At 38.2% G+C, this 23,216-nt stretch overlaps 1 protein-coding gene across 1 annotated transcript; it reads right to left on the reverse strand.

Moving 5' to 3' along the window:
- Window positions 1-19,600: 19,600 nt before the first annotated feature.
- Window positions 19,601-20,462, reverse strand: LOC308496525 (ubiquitin-conjugating enzyme E2 B). Its single transcript, XM_081046002.1, has one exon. The coding sequence runs from the start codon at window positions 20,359-20,361 to the stop codon at window positions 19,903-19,905; it is 459 nt and encodes a 152-aa protein (XP_080902128.1). The 5' UTR covers window positions 20,362-20,462; the 3' UTR covers window positions 19,601-19,902.
- Between the last annotated feature and the right edge of the window lie 2,754 nt (window positions 20,463-23,216).

Below are 23,216 nucleotides of genomic sequence, written 5' to 3' on the forward strand. Positions count from 1 at the left end.
AACTTAAATTAGCTTTAATACTGAATACTTTCCCCAGATCATGAAAACCTGAAAAGCATTTGGGTTATGTTCTACTATATTTATGAAAGTTATTACTACTAAATTTATATAAGTGCTTTTTCATTTATTTATTTTAGCCAATTTAGAGCTCTGTTACAAATTACTTTTAGGAATACCATCTGGAGGTAGAAAAATATATATATATATATATATATATATATATATATATATATATATATATATATATATATATATATATATATTATATATATCCAGCTGCAGGGAATTTTTAGCTGTTATTCTGAAAATTTTTAGTCAAGAAATGGGTACAATAGTACAAAACTCATAGTTTTTGGTGGTAAAAAAACCAGTTGGGTCCAAATTTTTTCATAGAATAAACTGTTTCCCTGCCAAGATAGCTAAAGTTCTTTACTATTTGTGGAGCAGACTTTAAAGATTTGTATTTCTCCCTGGAAATAATTTTAAGGAGGCTGTAGTCTAGAGTTTGGGCAAGAGAGCCCTTGTAGCATTTCATATGATAAAAGAGTCCTTTTTCCCCCTTTAGTCTCAGGTGAGTGTGGGCTGTATTTACATTTCAAAGACATGATAAGATTTATATCTTAAAAGGACTTAGAAGGAATGCAGGTTTTTTCCTCAGAATTTTGGGGTAAATTTTACTATTTAAAAATGTCCTTCTTCTTGTTAAGTTCAGGACAATATTATTTCTATTACCCTAGTCTTCTAAAATATTTATAAGCACTTTGAAAAGAGTAGGTGAGGTTTTGGGATGCTTCTAGACTTGTATTTCTGGTTTGTAGACATTTGTAAGACAAAGACAGTTGCTTCTATTAAAATATTGGCCTCCAGCTAATCCATTTCCTGATTATTTTTAGAAGGGCCTGGGGACACTTTTTAAGAAGAATTTATATTGGATTTTTGTTTTAAGTTTCATTTCTGTTCTTTCATCTTAGTAAGATTTCTAAGGCTAGCTGTTATATTCTTTGTATCCTTTTTAAATTTGGTCTTTTTATAAATACTAATAATTCTTTAGGAAAAACTTCCAATTTAAAAGATCCATAATCTGGACATGGATGAGTAGGACCTATTAATCTCAATAACAATTCAAACCTTTTTATGATTTAACCAAGGATGCAAGAGACATCCCTGGAGACTGGAAAATATGCAACCCCAACCACATCCAGAATGTTTACTCCTAATGGTAGCTTAAGAAAGCAAAGGCTTTTGTTGCACAGACAGTAAGAATGGTGTTGTAAAAATAACGTCTGAAGTCTCATACAAGAACTTGGGGTACCTCCAGTCGTAGGCCTACTGAATTAGGATCCTGATGTATTTTCCCAGTAATGGGATCCCGCCGTTACCTAAGAATGGAAACGGAGAATCCAGAGAGGCAAGTGAGATTTAAGCAGAAGCAGCTTATTGCAAACGCGTAAGAGAACAGGCACAAGAGAATGGCTCCTAGATGTGTAAGCTAGCTCTTGCGGCCACTCCCCTCAGCTGCTACTGCAGTACCAAGCTGGGGGGCAGGGGAGGGGGGGGAGGAAGATCCAGGCAGCAGAGAAGCAGCAGGCTTCTCCTGGATGAAATGGTACTGGAGAGTGGGCCCACCTTGACGCAGTGCCCAGGTTCTTGGCATCTCGAGCAAAGAATTAAACAAGATACCGAGGTAAAGTAGTGAAAGAACAGTTTATTAGAAGAAAAAGTACACTTCAAAAAAGTAGCCCCGAGCAGAAAGCAGTGGCTCAAGGCCATTATTAGAAAAGAAAGTATACTCCAAAGGCTTTGGAGCAGGTCCTGAGCAAAGGCAAGGCTCAAAAAGGTATGGCTTGCAGGAGCTTGGGGTTTTATCTGAGATGGGCTGTACCTTTCCAGGTGGGGGAGCACTTGATTGACACCTGTGATTATCAGGGGGCTATTACCTTATCTCTTCAGACTGCACATGTTCTCTGCAGTTTGAAATGGTTAACTACAAGCTGATTGTCCCTCTTCCCTGTACTTGGACAGTCAATTTTAGTGGGCTCTGCAAGCTGATTTTCTTCTTTCCCTGTACCTGGGCTGAGAGTTTCAGCAGGCTTTTCAGCTTGAATGTCTTTTGTTACAAGCTAAATGACCCTTCCCCTCTATGCCAAGGCTTTGCTCTGACAGTCCTGCAGCTTGAATAAAGTTATTTCCTCTGGCTTTGTTATGCTTTCCTCCTTAATCTCATCTACCCTAGCTATTTTCCTGACTGCCTATAATTTTTCTATCTCACTACGGATCCATGACACTGAGAGGGCACTACTGAAATGGGACTTTTCCAGCACTAACAAAGCAACAAATGTTGAGACAACAAAGTCCTCCTATAAACTGTGACCCCCTTATGACAAATTCCTCTGCGAATTGACAGGGTTACATATAGAGAGTTCTGGTTGTGACTTTGTGTCTCAGAACCCCAGTCTATCTGACTGGCCAGCAGATGCACCCCAGTAAGTGCATCTTCAAGATGGCAGAGACCAGAGAGAGTGCTTCACTGGTCACAGAACCAAGCTCTCAATAAAACCGTATTTCCCAGAAAATAAGACTTAACTGGACCATCTAATGCGTCTTTTGGAGAAAAGGTTAATATAAGACCTGGTATTATATTATTATACCCGATGTCCTGCAGGGTGGCAGGTGGGGTCTCTGCTCCCGCTCCCCACATAAGAATGCAGGATATGGCGAGGCCAAAAAGGAACACCCACGGAGCCATAGGTAAGGAAGTCACACTACTATATTCTCACTGGAGGCAGCTTGGAGACACAGGAAACAGGAGCCACACTATCTGCAACCTGCTGTCCACTTCTCTGCAATCTGTAACTCGCACTCCACCGTGCTAGCTGTAATCCGCTCTTGCCAGCTCAGCCACCATCTTCTTGCTAACCCCCATTTTTCTGCTAACATAGCCACAGCAGTTATATTAGTGGCCAATGGCTCACTGGTCAACTTAGCCACAGCTGATGGCCATCCAATCACAGTTGATGGCCATTTACTACCCGAGCCAGCACCTTTCCACATGAGGCCGAGAGCCTGGAAACTGCTCTCTGGGGCTCTGTGCCCACACTCCACCCCACAGGGTCTCGCCTCACAATCTACGCGACAAGCGTCTTCTGCGAGGGTCCCTGTGAGAGGAGCCTGGAGGTGGATGCAGTATCCTGGACACAGCCAGGGCTCTCAGGGCACTGCCACTCTCTCTGGGCACAGCCAGAGTTTCTCAGGGCATCACCAGTACTTCTGGGCACAGCCAGACTTCCTGGGTTTCTTAGGGTACCACTAGTCTTCCCGTACACAGCCAGAGTTTCTCAGGGCACTGCCACTCTCTCTGGGCACAGCCAGACTTCCTGGACTCAGCCAGGGCTCTCAGGGCACTGCCACTCACTCTGGGCTTCTCAGGATACTGTGCTGGAACTACAGAGACTCACTGTCAATGTGCTTACATATTCTCAATGACTGCTACTCAAGACACAAAAGCAAACATCTGCCAGTTCCACTACATGGTGGTATGTTTCCAAACAACCAAGAGGTCCATTAAATTAGGGATGGAAGGCAATTCCACATAGTCCATAGTCATTCGCCAGGGCTGTGCATTAGCCTCACAATGTGTGCCCTCTCCACAAGGCGAGGGCTCCAAGTCCTCCCCAACCTGGGGGTGAGGGCCTCAGCAAGCAATTCCTAGCCCACAAGGTTGCTGCAACCTTTGCTTTCTCTGGCCTCTGCTGGTTGGGGAATCATCCATGTCTTTCCACCCCTCCATGGGGATCGAGCTCTCCAGCAGCTGCTCCTCCTGGTCTTCCTGAGACTGAGTGTTCATACATACAAACTGCTCCACCACCTTTCAGAGAGCTTTGGCCGGCACCATACCCTGCTCGCTGTGCCGTTTGTCATACAGGAGACCCTGCTTGCTGCGCCATGTGTCATGCAGGGTGGCAGGCGGAGTCTCTGGTCCCGCTCCCCACATAAGAACGCAGGATATGGCGATGCCAAAAAGGAACACCCACGGAGCCATAGGTAAGGAAGTCACACTACTATATTCTCACTGGAGGCAGCTTGGAGACACAGGAAACAGGAGCCACACTATCTGCAACCTGCTGTCCACTTCTGTGCAGTCTGTAACCCGCACTCCACTGTGCTAGCTGCAATCCACTCTTGCTAGCTCAGCCACCATCTTCTTGCTAATCCCCATTTTTCTGCTAGCATAGTCACAGCAGTTATATTAGTGGCCAATGGCTCACTGGTTATAGCTCATGGCCAACTTAGCCACAGCTGATGGTCATCCAATCACAGTTGACGGCTATTTACTACCTGAGCCAGCACCTTTCCACATGAGGCCGAGAGCCTGGAAACTGCTCTCTGGGGCTCTGTCCCCACACCTGAGCTTATATTATATTACATTATATTATACCTGGTTTCATAGTAAAATAAGACCAGGTCTTATGTTAATTTTTGCTCCAAAAGACGCATTAGAGCTGATGGTCCAGCTAGGTCTTTTTTGGGGGGAAACACGGTAGAACAAGATGAAGTATGTAACAGAAACATATTTCAGAAAGTAAAAACAGTGACTATTATGGATGGAAATGGGGTTCTATAAAAAGTAGCTTCGTAGATGCTCATAAATTCCTGTAGATGATCATAAATTCCTGACTGAGGTCATAACTTCTTTATTAAGTAGTAACTTCTTTATTAAAATGCTTAAGCTAACCCTGTCCATGTTCTTGTGCATCTAGGTTAACACACCTTTGAAATGCCAAAAGTAATCCTCTTTTCCAGACCCCTGGAAAAGTAACCACCCTCAAGGGACCACATAATCTCGTTAACTATCTTGTTCTTTGCTTTCTTCTGAAGTAGGAAAACTTTTCTGTGAGTTCCCAAATGATGTAAATTATATTGGATTTGCTACCAGTTTTGTAGGGTGTAGGCCTACAAAACAAAATTTGCTGGGTGTAGGCCAGGATCGCGTCTCGGGAAGTCGAAGAATGGAAACACGGACCAGAGAGAGGCAAAAAGTTGTAAAGGAATATAGTTTATTAGAGGTAGCTCCCGACCTGGAAGGGGTCCCAAATGGGGGTGTTGAGTGACTGAGGCAAAAGCTCTTACTTTTATACCTCCCTTGCCTATTTGGGGAAGGGGGCTGGAGCCTTCTAATTGAATTCATCTATCGGGTTTGTCCTGTTTGCCTATCCTGAAGGGATTAAGGAACTAACCCGTTCCTATCTATCAGATCTGGTCCTTTGTCTGGACAGAGGGATTTGAGATAATTTATTAACCTCAAGGAGCATTCTCATATCTTTCTCCTGGAGTGAAGGAGACATTCCAGAACCTGGAGTTTCAGGATATGGCTGCTTTTTTGTTTATTCCACCAGAAATCCCACTGTCTGCCTAGCAATCATACTATCTAACCTGTCTCAATCCCCTATCTGAAGACGAAATCCTAACTACTGTTAGGCAGTAGGGACAACAACCGCTCTAACTACTTCAGGCTGAGGAAGGGAGTACTAGGGAGAGACCAGCAGCTAGGGCTTATCGAGAGGTCTATCTTAGGGTCCCCAGTAGATGAAAAAATCCAGATGAGGATGTTGTCTTGTAGGCCATCGTAGCCAACCAGTGGGTAGTCTGTAAGCTGCGACGCATTGTAGGCAACAGCATGAGGTAATACCTATAATAATGGATAAAAGAAAAACTAGAAAAATCTCCTTAAGTCCCGCTAAACTGGGAAGCTAGGAAGTAAGAAATGAAAAATCTAGGCCAAAGAATCTTGTTTTTAGTTTAATATTGAAAACTGTATTAGGAATTTGTTGAACTTTGTCTTTAATTAACTGCAAATTATCAGAGATTGAAACAGCATAACCCTTTAAACTTTTTACATCCTTGATTGTGTTTGAGAAGTAGATAATCTATGGCAGCTCTGTTTGTTTTTTTTTAATTAAATTCATTGGGGGTGACAATTGTTAGTAAGTTTACATAGATTTCAGGTGTACAATTCTGTATTACATCATCTATAAATCCCATTGTGTGTTCACCACCCAGAGTCAGTTCTTCTCCCATCACCATATATTTGATCCCCCTTACCCTCATCTCCCACCCCCCAAAAATCTGAAAGCATTTCTCTATAGAGACACGTGTACTCCAATGTTCATTGCAGCTTTGTTTACAGTGGCCAAGACATGGAAACAACCAAAATGTCCTTCGATAGATGAATGGATAAAGAAGTTGTGGTATATTTACACAATGGAATACTATTCGGCATTAAGGAAAGATGATATAGGAGCATTGGTGACAACATGGATGGATCTTGAGAGTATAATGCTAAGAGAAGTAAGTCAGACAGAAAAAGCAGAGAACCCTATGATTTCACTGATATGTGGTATATAAACCAAAAACAAAAGGGCAGCTTTGTTTTTGAGTACTGTTTTTCAGACCTGTCCTAACTCTTGTCTCATGGCATGGATAACCTGTGACGCAGATTAAAGCACTGGTTGGAGCTGCCAGTGAAACTAACACATTGATTAGCCTGAGTTATGGCTCTTTTTTCTTTACTCAGTTCTAGTATTTGGGTGAGAGCTATTAACTTAGCTAGTTGTGTGGTAAACCCAAACATATTATATAGAGTAACTACAGCATATCCAGCATTGTGTATGTCATTTTTTTTTTTTTTTTTATTAAAGATCTCTCATTAGTGAAGAGAGTCCAATCTGGGTTGTCTAGGGGTGTTTTTTGTAAATCTTTTCTAGCAGTATAGGTTTGTATTAAAACTTATTAGCAGTTGATTATTTATCCATCTTTGGGAGGGATGTTGTAGGATTAAGGGTTAGAGCAGGTCTGTATTTGGATTACAGGACCTTCTAACTAGAGGCCCTGATACCGCAGGAGGTGGTTATCAGTGAGCCAGTGACTCTTATTTGCATTTAAAATTTCGCAAATGTGGTGTGGGGCGAAAATAGTTAAGTCCTGCTGCACTGTGAGTTTGGTGGCTTTAGGAACCAGGAGGCAGTTGTAGTCATGACCGGGAGGCAAGCTGGCCAGCCGGGTGGCCAGCTACGAGGTCTAGTTCTTTATTAAATAGTTCCAGAGTCCTTTTTAAATTGTTTATTTTACATTTTCTTTAAGATATAGACCAATGATAAGAAATAGGCTGAATGAGCCCAAATCTGGGGGCTATCTTTATCTTTAGAACCAAGCAGTTTTCAGAGGAAAAACCTCCAGAGTGAGCAGTTGAGACAGAATAAATGGCTTCTATATCAATTGGGAAATTAATAGGCTTACCTGCCTTGTCAGGGTCACCCGCAGTTTTACCCCCTGTGATGAGAATAGCTTCAGGACCAACAGTGATGAGAGCCATTTTTAGGGAGTTGATCCCTGCTCCCTTCAGAACAAGGGGTACTCCCTCCCTTAGGGCCTTAGTCTCTAGAGGGGGCACGGCTGTTTTGGAGGACTGGGACACCCCTTATTCCAGTGGTCTGGGCTTCCACATCCAAAGCAAGCTCCTTTATCTGGCGTTTTCTCTCTGGGGCTTTTGGGTTGCCTTGAGATGGCTTCAGCCCTGGGTTGACTTGACTATAACTGTGGCCAAAAGTCTGGCCTGTTTCTGGTCTCATCTTCTAGTCTCACTGTTGCTTTATTCCTCGTTTTCCTGTCTTGTTTAAATGTTAAAGACATTTAAACAAATTCCTGGCCTTCTCTAGGATCTGAGCCTCTTAATCAAGGATGTAACAGTAGGTCAGAACCATTAGAATTCCCTGCCAGTTAGCGGAAAATATTAGGCGAAGCTTCCTTATATTGGCCTATAGCTGATACCAAAGAAGGCACATGAACTCTAGCAGTTCTACAATATAATGTCAGTAGCAGACCAATAGACTAATAAACTTTATCTTAGTAGAGAGAGAAAACTTAACTTTTATTTTGTACCAGCTTACTTTTGAGATTTAAATATACTTAGTTAATTGTATTTAGCTTAACCATATATAAAACTCTCAAAACTTCTCACAAACCTTCTACAACTTTCCCAGTCCCTCTTAGTTTGTCTCTTTTCACTCATTCAGAAGTAACCATCTTTAGGACAAACTGTTTTCTTTCAGTACCTTCAAACATGGATTTCCATATCGTATACCTTCCTTGAAAACACACACCATTTTCTTCCATGTTAGAATCCATAACCTTTTAGAACCTTAATTTTTACTGACAATCCAAAATAAGCAATTAACACTTCCACTGGCAAATAAAGAATATATTCGGCAACCTTTAAAAGTATGCACTTTTGTAATAAAATATAATATATATTCATTAACGGATCTTAATTTCTCTCTTAACATTCCTGTGACAAAGAAGCTATAAATAGATGACTTTAGACCTACCTAATAATTGACACCTTAGCATTTTGTTATTTTGAAATACCTAGATATTTAATCTAAGCTATTTTCTTGACAAATTCTGTAACAGAGATAACATGACTTTAAAAGCAGGCTTATTTAGAATGTTAGTACTCTGGGACTCCAATCTAAAGGCAATTTCCCTTATAATGAATCCAACTGTGAGTGGTTCCCGCAGGATTTAGAATTAGAGCAGTGGAATAAGAGGTCTGGCTTGAGAATTAGCTGCTTGGTTTTTAAAAGTGCCACTTTTTTCCTATAGTTACCTCAGCCTTAGGCATTCTGTTTATAGGTGGATTAATAGATGGGTGTTTATTGAAGGGACCTCCTCAGGAGAGGAAGATCCCACTGGGGGTTCCTTTGGAGGAGTCCCTTTATGAGGGGTCTCCCCAGGGAGAATCTCCTTAGAAGGAATCTCCTTAAGGAGTCCCCTTAGAAGGAGTCCCCCCAGAAGAGGTCTCCTTAGGAGGAGGCAGGCAAGAGGTCACGGCCAAAAGAGCTGGGTCAACTCTTCATTTTTTACCAATATCTGGATTGTCCCTCGGCAAAAAAAGCCTAAACACATGGAACTTTTGACCATTTGTCCTCCTGTCTGAAAAACATGTCTAGCTGCATGATAGTATTGTAACTAATACCTCCCTCAAAAGGCCAAGTCTCCCCATCTTCCAACGAATACTTAGGACAAACCTCTGAACAAAAGAAAACCAGGCGCCACTTCTTCAAAGTCTGAGGGTTAACTTTGTCCCAATGTTTCAAGATGCAATTTAGGAGGGTGAAGGCATGTCAAGGCTGATTGCCCATCTGAAAGGGAGGAAGAACAGAAAGGTGTCCCTTTGCAATTCATCTCCCACAACATGCTCTAGGGCATCCCCTAGACGAGTGGGCCACAGACACCGAGTGACCAGTTCTGAGGCAGGTGGGGAGACATGGCACACCAGGATTATTCACGCTTACCTGGGTGGTCTAGCCTGTGCCTCCAGGTGGGTGCCTACCCTGTCCCTGCCTGAATGTCTGACACTGGCCCACAGGCCAATAAAGGCTGTGGCCAATAATGAGGTACCTTAAGATAAAGCAGTGTATGTCCCAACTCTGGGCATCACAAAAATTGATGGCTGATTAATATAATAGTGGCCTTTTAAATAAAGATGTTTAAGGAGGGAGTATATACTTAAAGCTTGTAAGGAAGGCATAGGGTCTAGGCAAGAGGGAGTGGAAGGAGGCCCTGAAGCCCAATATGTGAGTGGGGACAAAAAGAGATATCTGAAGCCCCAAAAGGCTTCGGATAGGGCTGCTTCCTTAAGGAAAAGGGAGTCCGGAATATGTGGGTCCTCCTTGAAAACTTTGCCTGGCGGTGGCTGAGGTGCCTGGTGGGTGGGGCTCCGGAGAAGCTGCACTCTTGCAGCCCCTCCCTCTCAGCTGTCACTGCAGTTGAGCCAAGCTGGGGGCGGAGCCAGGCAGCAGAGAAGCCACAGGGTCCCCAGACGAGTACAGAGATAGAACAGAGGAGATGAAAAATCAAGTCTCCAGAGAGGCATTATTCCGCACAAACACAGACCTCACTGGTGCTTGGATTTGTCTTGAGCCTGGCAGGCCCTAAATGACCTGTTCCAAGACTGGGTTATCCTGTCATGGGAGTTTTCAAGTGGTGGATACCTTAATGGCCATTTAACTGTCCAACCCATTCCCGCAAAGGACGGCAAACAAAAGAGGTATAGGAAAGTGAGTGAGAGGTTTTGGTGTCCCCTAAAAGGGACTTACCTCCTGGCTGGCTTGTTAAAATATGTTATTGGAGAGTGTTGAGGAGGTCTCACAGGGAAGGGACCCCAGACCAAAGTCTCATGCATTAGGGAGAGATAGTGGCAGAATAAAAGGACAGCAGAGACAAAGGAGTCATCCTGCTGGTGCACTTATGGTTATGGGAAGTCGGGCTGGAAAGGAATCAGAGGGACCCACTGTAGAGTAACCACAATCAGGGTCCCTCAGTTGTCCACAAAGGCCCACAGTCCTGGCCACGCATCAGTATTCAGTCTCCTTGTGGAAAGGAAAAAGGCAGCAAAAAGAATAAGAGAAAGTAGCAGAGAGAGGGAGGGAAGCCTCCGAACGGCACCCTTACAGGCAGTCTGGCTGGGGGAAGACCCAGGGAGCTTTGGGGACACACCGCAGAGTAGCCACCATCAGAGTCCTGCAATTACTGCCAAAGGCCATTCACCTCAACTGAGCGCCATCTTTGGGCTTTACTCCATCCAAGAGAGAAAAGCAGGAGATAAGGCAGGTGGATTGTGGCTGACATTCTTCCAGCTCAGTGCCGGAGGGGATCAACCAGAGCCCTTCTGCAAGAGCTGCCCTCGGAGTCTTGAAAGCAGCAGCCACACTTTTCTCATTTAAATGACTGATGCAGGACTACTGTTTGTATGATAGAAAAAGGAGAAAAAACATGGTGAAGGCCCATAGGGTGGGCAAGTAGAAAGGCACAGATCATATTTACCTCTCCTTAAATTCCATACGAATCCCCAAATGAAGTAGGAATATTTTTCTATGAGTTTCCAAATGATGTTAATAATGTTGGATCTGCCGGCAGTTTCTGGGTGTGGGCCAGGATCGTGTCTCATGAAGTCGAAGTTTGGAAACACTGACCAGGGAGAGGCAAAAAGTTGTAAAGGAAGATAGTTTATTAGAGGCAGCTCCCAAACGGGAGAGGGTCCTGAATGGGGGTGCCCAGTGACTGAGGCAAAAGCTCTTTTATACCTTCCCTTGCCTGTTTGGGGAATAGGGCTGGAGCCTTCTAATTGAATTTATCTATCAGGTTTGTCCTGTTTGCCCATCCTGAAAGGCTTAAGGAACTAACGCATTCCTATCTATCAGATCCTTTGTCTGGCCAGAAGGGATTTGAGATTATCTATTAACCTCAGGGCGTATTCTCATGTCTCTGTCCTGGAGTGAAGGAGCCATTCCAGGACCTGGAGTTTCAGGATATGGCTGCTTTTCAGTTTATTCCACCAGGGACCCCCCCACCAACACCCCCGTCTACCTTGCAATCATACTAGCTAACCTGCCTCACTCCCACCTTCATACAATCTTGCTTACATTCTCTCATTAATTCCAGAAGTCTAAAAGAAACTGCAAAACTGTCATTCTCCAGTGCAGTTGACATCTTGCTTTTCAGCAATTGTCATCAGTTTAGCTTAAATACATTTTTATACAAATTCTCTACAGATTTGGATATTTATTACATTGACACTATCTTTGGGAGGAAAAGATCAATAAAAACCAAAAATACTCATTTACCAAATTTACCAGACTCACTAGTCACTGAGGAAGAAGTTCTACAAATATTTTCTCTGGCTAATCTAAATTTAGAAAGAGAGAAAAGGGCTCTCACTACTCTCATTTGCATTGGACCCTGCAGGTAGAGAGACCTGGAAGACTAACAGGGTTCTCACCTTCTGCCAGCACTTGTCAGAGATCCCAGGGTCTCCCAGCTGCAGCAGCCTCAGGCAAGTAGTGTCCAGCCAGGGAAGTTAATATTTTGGCTCTGCCAACTGTCAAGGGGAGAATTTCTTCTTTTTTTCTTGTACCTTTTTAGGTTCTTCTGGATGATCTAAGAATTTAATTGATGTGAGACAGATTACCAAGAGAAAAATCAAGTTTAATGTCATACATACAGAGGTCTCATAGTTAGGGGAACTAAAGATATGACCAAAGCAGGCAACTTTTATACATTTTAGACAACGGAACCATCAGTTCATGAGAAAATGACAAGACAAAGAAACTTAGGTGCTTAATTAGTGAAGAATCTAAGCAATTTGTTAAAACAGGCCTCTGTGCCCTGAATTCCCTATCTCTGGTGATAAGGACATCTTCCTTATCTTTGTGATATTAATAGTTACAATCAAAGAAGATAATACAGACTTCATTGACTTAGGACTGTTTAATGTCTTTCAATACTCATAATTTTATTTATAGAGTATCAAATAATTTAGATTTGCCATTTATCCCTGGACACTGCAGTTTTATACCATTGTAAAACAAATCTTTATTAAGTTATATTTATGTTTGCTCACTTATTAATAAAAATTATTATGCTGCTTTTATATTCATCTATTTTACAGATACCATTTTCAATATTTCAACATTAAACAATGCTATGTATATAGTTGTTCATTTTTTAAAAATATACTCTTTGACTCATTATGGAACTTCTCTGTTATTCCTCGTTTGATAAAAGTTTGTTAATTAATTTTTAAATAATGAGTGGATGTTTGATTTCATGTATTATTTTTCTGCAGCTATTCAATTTGCAAATGTTATTGAGAACCTAGTATTGCAAGACACACTTCTAAATAAAGATACATCATTTAAACAAAACAAAGACAGAAATCCCTGCCTTTCTTACATTGAAAGGATTATAGAATACACCTCTGGATTTTTCTACTTAATCCTGTTAAATTAGTTAATTAAATTAATTGATTTTCTAATATCAGAGATTCTTGGATTCCTGAGATGAAAACACTTAACCAACATGTATCATAATTTTTAAACATTTATGGATTTGTAAACTTTTTTTAGAATAATTACACACAAATTTATGAATGAGCTATAATTTTTCTTTTAATAATGGGGAAAAAGAAGTATCTTTTTTATACTTTGAAGAAACTTGCTTCCTATTTGAATGAAAGTGTTTCATGAAAATTTGTGAGAACTGTGAAAATCTGAGTTTGATAGTTTCTTCTTTTTTTTTCTTCTGCAAAAAGCTTTATTGTTTCAATTTGGTCCATGGCATGGGATAGGGCTCCAGGGTGGTGCCTAGTGGTGGCAGGGAGAGGTTCAGGCAGAAGCCCAATGCCAAGGGAATACAGAGGGGCCCTTCAAAGGCCTCTGGGCTCCACAGGCTTCTCATTGTGCTTGAGGGCAAGCCTTTATAAGAGATACTTGCCCTGCCCAGCCTGGGGGCCAGCCAGCCTGTGGAGGTTATTCAGGTGGTCAGATAGTGTCTTTCTAAATAGCTTTTGTTATGAATTCAATTTCATTAAAGGTTTAAAGCAAAACTAATAACAACTAGTGGATTTTATTATTTCATTTATCTTTCCATAAATCCAAGGTACTTTCTGATTTATTGACACTTTTGTAATATTGGTTGTTAAATATTTCAACCACCACTTCTTTTTCTACTTCTCTGTTTTTCTATGGATGTTTTAATTTCATCTATTTGTTGGAAAACAGTCATTATAATATATACCTGAAGTAAAAGTTTATTTTGTATGTATATATAGAAAGAGGGTGCCAAAAAATGTATACACATTTTAAGAAAAGAAAAAAAAAAACTGCATTAAAATTATTCTGATGGTAATCACTTTGAGCACCTCTTATAACTGTAGAAGTCAAACATGACTTGTATTCATCTTTTGTTATTGGTATATATTGAGTATTACAATTTTAATACATTTTTTTCCTTTCTTAAAATGTATATACTTTTTTTGGCACCCTTTGTGTAGAGATAGAGATAGAGATAGAGATAGAGATAGAGATAGAGATAGAGATAGAGAGAGATCTATTTTTAGATCACTTAACCAAAAATAGAGAGATCTATTTTTAGATCTCTCTCTATCTCTTTCTATATTTGTAAATCTCTTAGGTATTGCTTGTGAATGTTTACCTTGATATATATGTGAGAGATAGAGAAAGAAAGAGAGAGTGAGAGAGAGAGTTTGAGGAATCTGGTGGAGGCTGACTAGTTGAAAATTTGTTGACCAGGTCAGGTAACCTGAAATTCGTAAGAGTTGATGCTGCAGTCTTGAGTTTGAAATCTATAGCGTGGAAATAGTTAGTCTCTATGTTACAAAGGCAGAATGCTTTTTTTTTTTTTTTTTTTTTTTTTGAAAACCTCAGTCTGTCTTTGCTCTTATAAGGCCTTCAACTCATTAAATGTGGCTCATACATCGTGGAGGGTAATCTTTTCCACTCACTCATCGTGGAGGGTAATCTTTTCCACTCAAAGTCTATTGATTTGAATGTTAATCACATCTAAAAAGTATCTTCAAAGCCATATCTAGAATGGTGTTTGACTTGATTAGACAGCTGGGAACCATAGCTTAGCCAAATTCACATAAAAAAAAATAACCATCACAATTTTTAAACCTAGGAGTTTTGATATGTTTGTTGGAGGATCATGTCAGGAAATATAATTTCATGCATGTAGATTAAAGCATGGGGACTTGATTATATTTCCCTGAGTGAATATGCAAATGGAGAAAAAAAGTGCCCCAGAAACAAGCCAACTGTACAAAGTACAGTCAACTAATACAGTGAATGTTTAAATAAAAATAAAAAAAATATATACATATGTGTATATATATATATTTATGTATATATATGTATATATATATATATATATATATATATATATATATATATATATATGCAGTAAAAGAAACATTGCCTTTAGTCCCCCTCAAAATACTCCCCCTCACTTTGAACACACTTATCCCAACATCTTGCTACTTTCTGAAGCAGTTCTAGAAGTCCTCTTTCGTGAGTGTCTTTAGTTGCGTTGTCATGGCTGCCTCAGTGTCCTGAATTGATTCAAAATGTTTACCTTTCATGGCCATTTTGACTTTGGGGAAGAGCCAGAAGTTGCATTGTACCAGATCCGGTAAATAAGATGAATGAGGACACACCGTCCTGTTTTTATTTGACAGAAATTGCTGTACCAGAAGTGATATGTGATATGGAGCCTTCTTTTCTTATTGCAAAGTACGGTGAATGCTGCTGCTGAGTGGCATCCAACAGAAAGACAGTTCAATACAGGAAGTGGCACATTGAACCTTAGTAACAGTGCGTGGCAAGTTTCAAATTGTTCGGTTCAGTCAGTCAGGTATGAGCTCCAGTTGAGAGAAGGTGTGTTTTAAAGTCTGCCGTAAATCATCTTCCATCATGACAACACTCTATGTCATACATCACTTCTGGTATACAACAATTTCTGTCAAATAAAAACATTACGGTGTGTCCTCATCCACCTTATTTACCAGATCTGGCACAGTGTGACTTCTGGCTCTTCCCCAAAGTCAAAATTACTCAGGACATCTAGGCAGCCATGGCAGTGCAACTAAAAACACTCAGGAAAGAGGACTTCCAGAACTGCTGAGGAAAATGGCAGGAATGATAAGTATGTTTGTCATGAGGGGGGAGTATTCTGAGGGAGATAAATGGCAATGTGTCTTTCGCTGTAATATATATATTTTTTATTTAATCATTCATCATATTGTTTGTTCACACCGCATATATTGCAGCTTTCATGTTACATGGCTGCAGGCACAACTTTAAGACTTAAATGTGTAAGCAGGGGTGACTGTTATATAAATAGGTTATAGTGAGAGACTAAGAACATAGATGTACCTATAGATATAATAGATATGTATTTATTCTGCTTGTGATTTCTTACAAGGCATTGAATTGGTAAATTCTCATAGGTAATATCATTGTTTAGATTATAAGAATAAAATTATTATTTTAGGATTACACTGTTTTTTGAATAGTTCTTACTCCTGCTCATCAACCATGATTTTTTTAATTTATCAAGTAGTTCAAAATTCTTACTTTTTATTTATTCTGTTTTTCTATCAATATTGCCATTTATATTTTACTGTTATTACTTTCATTATGTTATGCGTGTAACTTTTTTGTAAGATCCTTTAGTCATTTTCTATTTATTATCATTGTAATTAAAATTTAATGTCATTTTTTTCATGTAGATTTTATATAATTTACAATAAAAGAGCAGTTTGGAAGTCTTCTCCTGTTATAGCCATCTTCTGCTGTTAGATAAAATTATTCTGGAACGTTAAAGCCATACACACAAAAAAGTCCTTCAATCATTCAAGCAAAATAAATGCATCGAGACAGTTTTGCACTTGTTTATTTGTTCTGGAAGTCATCCAAATTAACTTGTAATACTAAATAACCACAGATGCCAATGCAATGTAATTTGAAGTGACAACATATCAGTTTAAAGTGCAACCATAGCACTAGGTGTTACAATTTGTGTATATGAGGTTCAACCAGGGCATTTCATTATGAGAGTTACTGATTTTCAGCATGAACAGAAACATTTATAAAACAAATTATTGCAGCTAATAGATTAACAGGGATAATAATTTTTTTTGTTCACAGATAAAGCAAATGACCTTTTATTTAATTGCTTTATCATCAACTATCTGCTAATTATGTCAGCTAGCTTTCCCATGTGTTTTCATCTCTAAGAAATAGATGTTGGGGTAAATATCGTTTCTTCAAAAGTCTCATGAGTGAAAAACTTTTTTTCTCAAATATCAGAGAATCCATAATGATTTGTATATAATTTAAAATTCATTTGTATGCGTTTTAACTTGAAATTTTTAGAGGTAGAAATAATATGTTGCTTACACAATGTTCCAAACAAAATATGTACAAAACAAGTTTTCTCAATCATTAATGGTTATTTAAAAACATCAGTTTTACTGAAGGAGAAACTTGATTCAGGAGTCATAATGGTGTGTAAAAACTATAACTTTATTTTTAAAACTTTTATTTATTTACGTGTGTTTTTCCAGAATCCATCAGCTCCAAGTCAAGTAGTTGTTTCAATCTAGTTGTGGAGGGCGCAGCTTACAGTGGCCCATGTTGGGATAGAACACGCAACTTTGTTGTTAAGAGCACCCTAACAAACTGAGCTAATCAGATGCCCCCAGCAGTAAACTTTTTGGTTCATAATTTAAAAAGTATTCAACTTTGTAAACATATATAATGTAATATTTCACTGTTTTCCCAATCTGAATCCATAAGAAGCATCAACATTGGTTTAAAATAGAATTTATTATATGGTATGGAAAGCTTAACATTGTTTTATCATTTTTTCTTTAAAATTTTAACCCAGAAACTATTGTTTGCTTATTTCTTCAGATTAATTGTTATCTAATTATACCAAAATTATATAAAAAAGTATAATGGGACTAATGTTTGGATTTTCAAAAAATACATGTTTTACTTATAAAATTATGCCATTTTACTAGAAATGTGTATTTGCCCACTTAAAGATTGAATATGTACTAAAACATGAAAATCAAAATTACTTATATAAATTTTATTTACACTATTATTTACATATTTGACTGAAATTGATCTTATAAAAGCATATTCATTAATGGATATAAGCTATTTACAAATTCTCTTTTAACTACTGTGGATGATTTAAATGAGAATTTATTCACCAGAGAAATAAGGTGATATCAGCCCCACAAATATGAAAGCAGCCACATACACATTCTCTGATTAGGAAACAAAACTGCTAAATTTGTTTAGCAATGCAGTACAAACTTCGTGTCTTAGCCTTATGACGTAACTTATAATAAACACTTTACAAAGATAAATAGCTCATATATATTTTGTTTGACCATGAATAATGCAACAAAATAATTACAGCTAATTACAAGTTAAAAAAACACACAAGCATTTTATTTTTAATTTGAATTTTTTCATGTTATCATATAATTCTTGACATTTTTTTTGTAGTATTAATAAACAAAGTTTGTATAAACCAATTATTCCTGATCAAACTATTCTTAATATTTTACAGACTACTCCTAAATATGCTTTAAAAAGTACTGCTGCATACATAAAATTAGCATTAAAAAAGATACATGCTTATAAATATCTCTCCGTGTGTATAAATGTATATTGAATTTTGCTACAATTTGCATCACCCTCAGTCATTTATGTGTCTGGGACTTTTAGGGAAATATTTCTGTTTGACAAGAAAATAATTATCTGAATTTCTTTTCAAATTAAAAATAATTTTAAGTAAAAATAACTAAGTTTTAGAGCAGTTTAGAGCAAATTGAGCAAATTGTACAGATTGTTCCCATGTGCCTCCTTTATTCTCCACTCAGCTTCTACTAATACAATTATTAACATCCTGCATTAGTATGGCTCATGTTTTCAATTGGTAAACCAATATTGTTACATTACTATTAGCTAAAGTCTATTAAGTTTTACTCTTTGTGTTGTGCAGTTTTGTGTTCAGACAAATGTTTAATGACATGTATTCATCATAACAATAAACTGAGTAGTTTCACTGCCCTAAAAATCTCCTGTGTTCTTTGGGTGCACCCTTCACCTATTCATCTCTTCTTTTCCGGACCCATAGCAACCACTGATCTGTTTACTATCGATAGTATTGCCTTTTCCAGAATATTGTACAATTGGAATTAAATAACATGTAACGTTTTCAGGCCAGCTCCTTTCACTTAGGACTATGCTTTTGAGGTTCCTCCATGCCTTTTCATAGCTTGATAACCCATTTATTTTTATATCTAAGTAATGTTCTACCATGTGGATGTACCATACTTTATTTACACATTCACCCATTGAAGAAAGTCCTGGTTACTTCCATTTAAAAACAAAACAAAACATGTATATGTATATGTATACATGTATGTATAAAGCTGCTATATGCAGGTTTATATACAGGTTTTGTGTGGAAATACATTTTCCACATTTATATGCAGGTTTTGTGTGGAAATACATTTTCAATTAATTTGGGTATGTAACGTGTGATTGCTGGATTGTAAGGTAAGACAGGACTATGTTAAACTTTGTAGTGAATTGCCACACTCTTCCAAAGTTCCCAGGTCATTTTGCATTCTCATAAACAATGAATGAGAATTGCTGTTGCTCTGCATTCTGATCAACATTGAGTGTTTCCAATGTTGACTTTTAGCCATTCTAATACTAGGGATGTAGTCATACCTCATTGCTCTTTTAACTTGCCGTTCCTTAATGATGTTGAAAATCTTTTCTATTTCTTATTTATCACCTGTGTATCCTCTTTAGTGAAGTGTCTGTTCAGATATTGGCTCAATTTTAAATTAGTGCTTTGCTTTCTTATTGTTTGATTTTCAAAATTCTTTGTATATTTAAAATACAAGTCCTGTATCAGATAAATGTTTTGCAGGTTTTTTCTCCAGTCTATCACCTGCCTTTTACTCTTTTAACAATGTCTTTCATGAGTAGAAGTTTTAATTTTAATGGAGTCCAACTTACTAATTTTTATTTCATGAATTTTGCTGTTGGTAGTATATCTAAAGCTTATTGCCAAACTTAAGATCCCCTAGATTTTCTCCTATGTTATCTTCTAGTTTTTTTTTTTTTTTTTTTTTTTTTTTTTTTATTTGAAAAAAGTACAGATTTACAAAATGTGTATATTCTGTCATGAAAACTCCACACCAACATTATACACTTGGAAAAAAATACAAACAGGATATATTACAAATTTATGTAAGCAATAACTTAGTTCACACCATGCAATAAAAAGTACATTAATCAAGATACACAAGCTTTTGTAGGTTCTAAACTGAAGGACTTTTTTTTTCTGCAGAATCCTTAAAACCGGTGGCACTTAAAATTTGTTAGCCTTTCTACTGAGAGGTAAATTATACACAACAATGATGAAAAAGATTAACAGACCAGTTGTCTATTATGAATCATTCCAGCTTTGTTCAACAATGGCCGAAACTCTTTTCTCATATTCTCGTTTGTTTTCCTGATAAAGTTGTGCTGCCTGGCTATTGGCTGGACTGTTTGGATTCGGTTCATCCAGCAGAGACTGAATTGATGTTAAGATAGAAGATACATCATATGTTGGACTCCATCGATTCTGAAGGATATCTAAACATATGCTACCATCAGCATACACATTTGGATGAAACATTTTGGATAAAAACCTAACAGTTGGCGGTTTATTTGGATATTCTTCAGAAAATTCTATTACTAGTTTAAAAGTACCGTCTTCAAAGGGTGTCCCTTCTGGTCCAAATATAACTGCATTCCACTGCATGATGTTGTTTTCAGATGGTGCGCCACTGACACCCACAGGTGGGTCCTCTTGCAATCGCTTGAAATCCCGCATAAGCCTCCTCCGGGCCGGGGTCGACATGCTCCCCAGCTGCCCCGCGGTCAGTCTGAAAGAAATGAGACCCGCGCAGCCCCCCCACCCCCCGGCGCGGCGGCCGAATCACTGCGGGTCACCGCCGCCGCCGAGGCTGCACAAACAACCCTGCAATCTAGTTTTATATTTTTGTGTTTTGTGTTTAAAGTCTATACAGTCCATCAGAGTTAATTTTTTGTGAAAAGTGTAACATCAGTTACATCTAGATTTAAATTTTTTGTGGGAGGTCAAGTTGTTCCAGTTCTATTTGTTGAAAAGATTTTCTTACTTGAATTACCTTTGTTCATTTGTGAAAGATAAGTTGACTATATCTGTGTTGGTGTATTTCTGAGCTCTCTATATTCTTTCTTTGATCTATTCATGCATTATTTCACCAATATCACACTGTCTTAATTATCATAGCTCTAAAAATCTTGAAGTCAGGTAGTGTCAGTCCTCTGTCTTTGTTATTTTTCTTTATTGTCATGTACTATTCTGGGTCTTTTGACTTTTCATATATGATAATTTTATATGCCAACATGACTACAATATGTGGGACCTAGACATTTGGTCAAACATTATTCTGGGTGTATCTGTGAGTGTGTTTCAGGATGAGATTAACATTTGAATCAGTAAACTCAATAAAACAGATTGCCTTCATAATGGGCGTGTGCCTCATCTAATCAATTAAAACTTGAATAGAACAAAAAGGCTGAGTAACAGAGAACTCCTGCCTGATACAATGAGCTGGGATATTGGTCTTTTCTCGCCTTTAGACTCCACTAAAACATCCAGCAGGCCTGATTTCAGAATGGAATTTACTCTATCAGTTCTCCTGATTATCAGGTCTTTGGACTCAGAGTAGAAGAACACATGTCTCTTGGGTCACTAGCTTGCCAAGTGCATATCTTGGGATTTGTCAGCCTCCTTCATCACATGAATCAATTCCTTTTAATAGATTTCTTCACATATATAAAGAAATTAGTTGGGGTTCTCCAGAGAAACAAAATTCACAGAAAGATAGATAGGTAAGTAGATTGATCAATCAATTGATTGATAGACACATACTCTCCAATAGTGATATTTTACGTATCTCTGTTACAAAACCTTGACAGGAACAGTACTCTCTTTACTACTGGAAATAGCATCATTATTGTTCCAAATACAAGCATATTAAAAAGCCAGTACCAGAACTCCACATTGACTTTTAAAAAATTCATCCTTAAAATTCACTTTAAAATATAAAAGAGACTTTTTAAAAGTGATGGCTGTCTATTATCTTGATTTTTGGTGATGGTTGCACATCTGTAGCATATGTCAAACTTATCAAATTGTGCACATTAAATATGTGCAATATTTATATATCAATTACAACTTAATAAAGTATTTTCAAAATTATTTTTCAACTGAACTTTATTGGGGTGACAATTGTTAGTAAAATTATATAGATTTCAGGTGTACAATTCTGTATTATATCATCTATAAATCCCATTGTGTATTCACCACCTAGTCAGTTCTCCTTCCATCACCATATATTTGACCCCCTTTATCCTCATCTCCCTCCCCCCACCCCCCTTACCCTCTGGTAACCACTAAACTATTGTCTGTGTCTAAGAGTTTTTTTTTTCTCATTTGTTTGTCTTGTTCTTTTGTTGTTTTTGGTCTATATACCACATATCAGTGAAATCATATGGTTCTCTGCTTTTCTGTCTGACTTATTTCACTTAGCATTATACTCTCAAGATCCATCCATGTTGTCACAAATGCTCCTATATCATCTTTCCTTAACGCAGAATAATATTCCATTGTGTATACATACCACAACTTCTTTATCCATTCATGTAAAGAATGACATTTTGGTTGTTTCCATGTCTTGACCACCACAAATAAAGCTGCATTGAACATTGGAGCGCACTTGTCTTTATCTATAAATGTTTTCAGATTTTTTTGGTAGATACCCAGGAGAGGGATTGCTGGGTTTTATGGAAATTCTATTCATAATTTTTTGAGGAACCTCCACACTCACTGCCTTCCATAGCAGCTGCACCAATCTGCATTCCCACGGACAGTATATGAGAGTTCCTTTTTCTCCACAGCCTCTCCAACACTAGTTACTATTTGTCTTGTTGATGATAGCCATTCTGACTGGGGTGAGGTGATATCTCATTGTGGTTTTCATTTGCATTTCTCTGATGATTAGTGATGTTGAACATTTTTTCATACGTCTATTTGCCATTTGTATGTCCTCTTTGGAGAAATGTCTCTTCAGGTCCTCTGCCCATTTTTCAATTGGGTTGTTTGTTTTTTTTGTTGTTGAGTTGCATGAGTTTCTTGTATATTTTGGATATTAACCCGTTATTGGAGGCACCTTTTACAAAAAATCTTTTCCCATTCAGTTGGTTGCACTTTATTTTGTGGATGGTTTCTTTTGCTGTACAGAAGCTTTTAAGTTTGATATAGTCCCATTCATTTATTTTAGCTTTTACTTCTCTTGCTTTTGGAGTCAAATTCATAAAATGCTCTTTGAATGCAAGATCCATAAGTTTAGGACCTATGTTTTCTTCTGTGCAGTTTATTGTTTCAGGTCTCATGCTTAAGTCTTTGATCCAATTTGAATTACTTTTGGTGCATGATGACAGACAGCAGTCCAGTTTCATTCTTTTGCACATGGTTTTCCAATTCTACCTGCACCATTTATTGAAGAGGCTATCTTTTCTCTGTTGTATTTTTTTTCTTCTTTGTCAAAAATTGTCTGCTCATATTTATGTGGTTTTATTTCTGGGTTCTCAATTCTATTTCATGGGTCTATGTGTCTGTTTTCTGCCAATACCATGCTGTTTTCATTATTGTTGCCCTGTAGTACA

The sequence above is a fragment of the Rhinolophus hipposideros genome (genome assembly GCF_964194185.1).
Source record: "Rhinolophus hipposideros genome assembly, chromosome: 4".
In the NCBI taxonomy this organism is placed as follows: Eukaryota; Metazoa; Chordata; class Mammalia; order Chiroptera; family Rhinolophidae; genus Rhinolophus; species Rhinolophus hipposideros.

Excerpts from the sequence above, each read along its gene's own strand:
- LOC308496525 (XM_081046002.1), bottom strand. The coding sequence starts at position 20,361 with ATGTCGACCCCGGCCCGGAGGAGGCTTATGCGGGATTTCAAGCGATTG.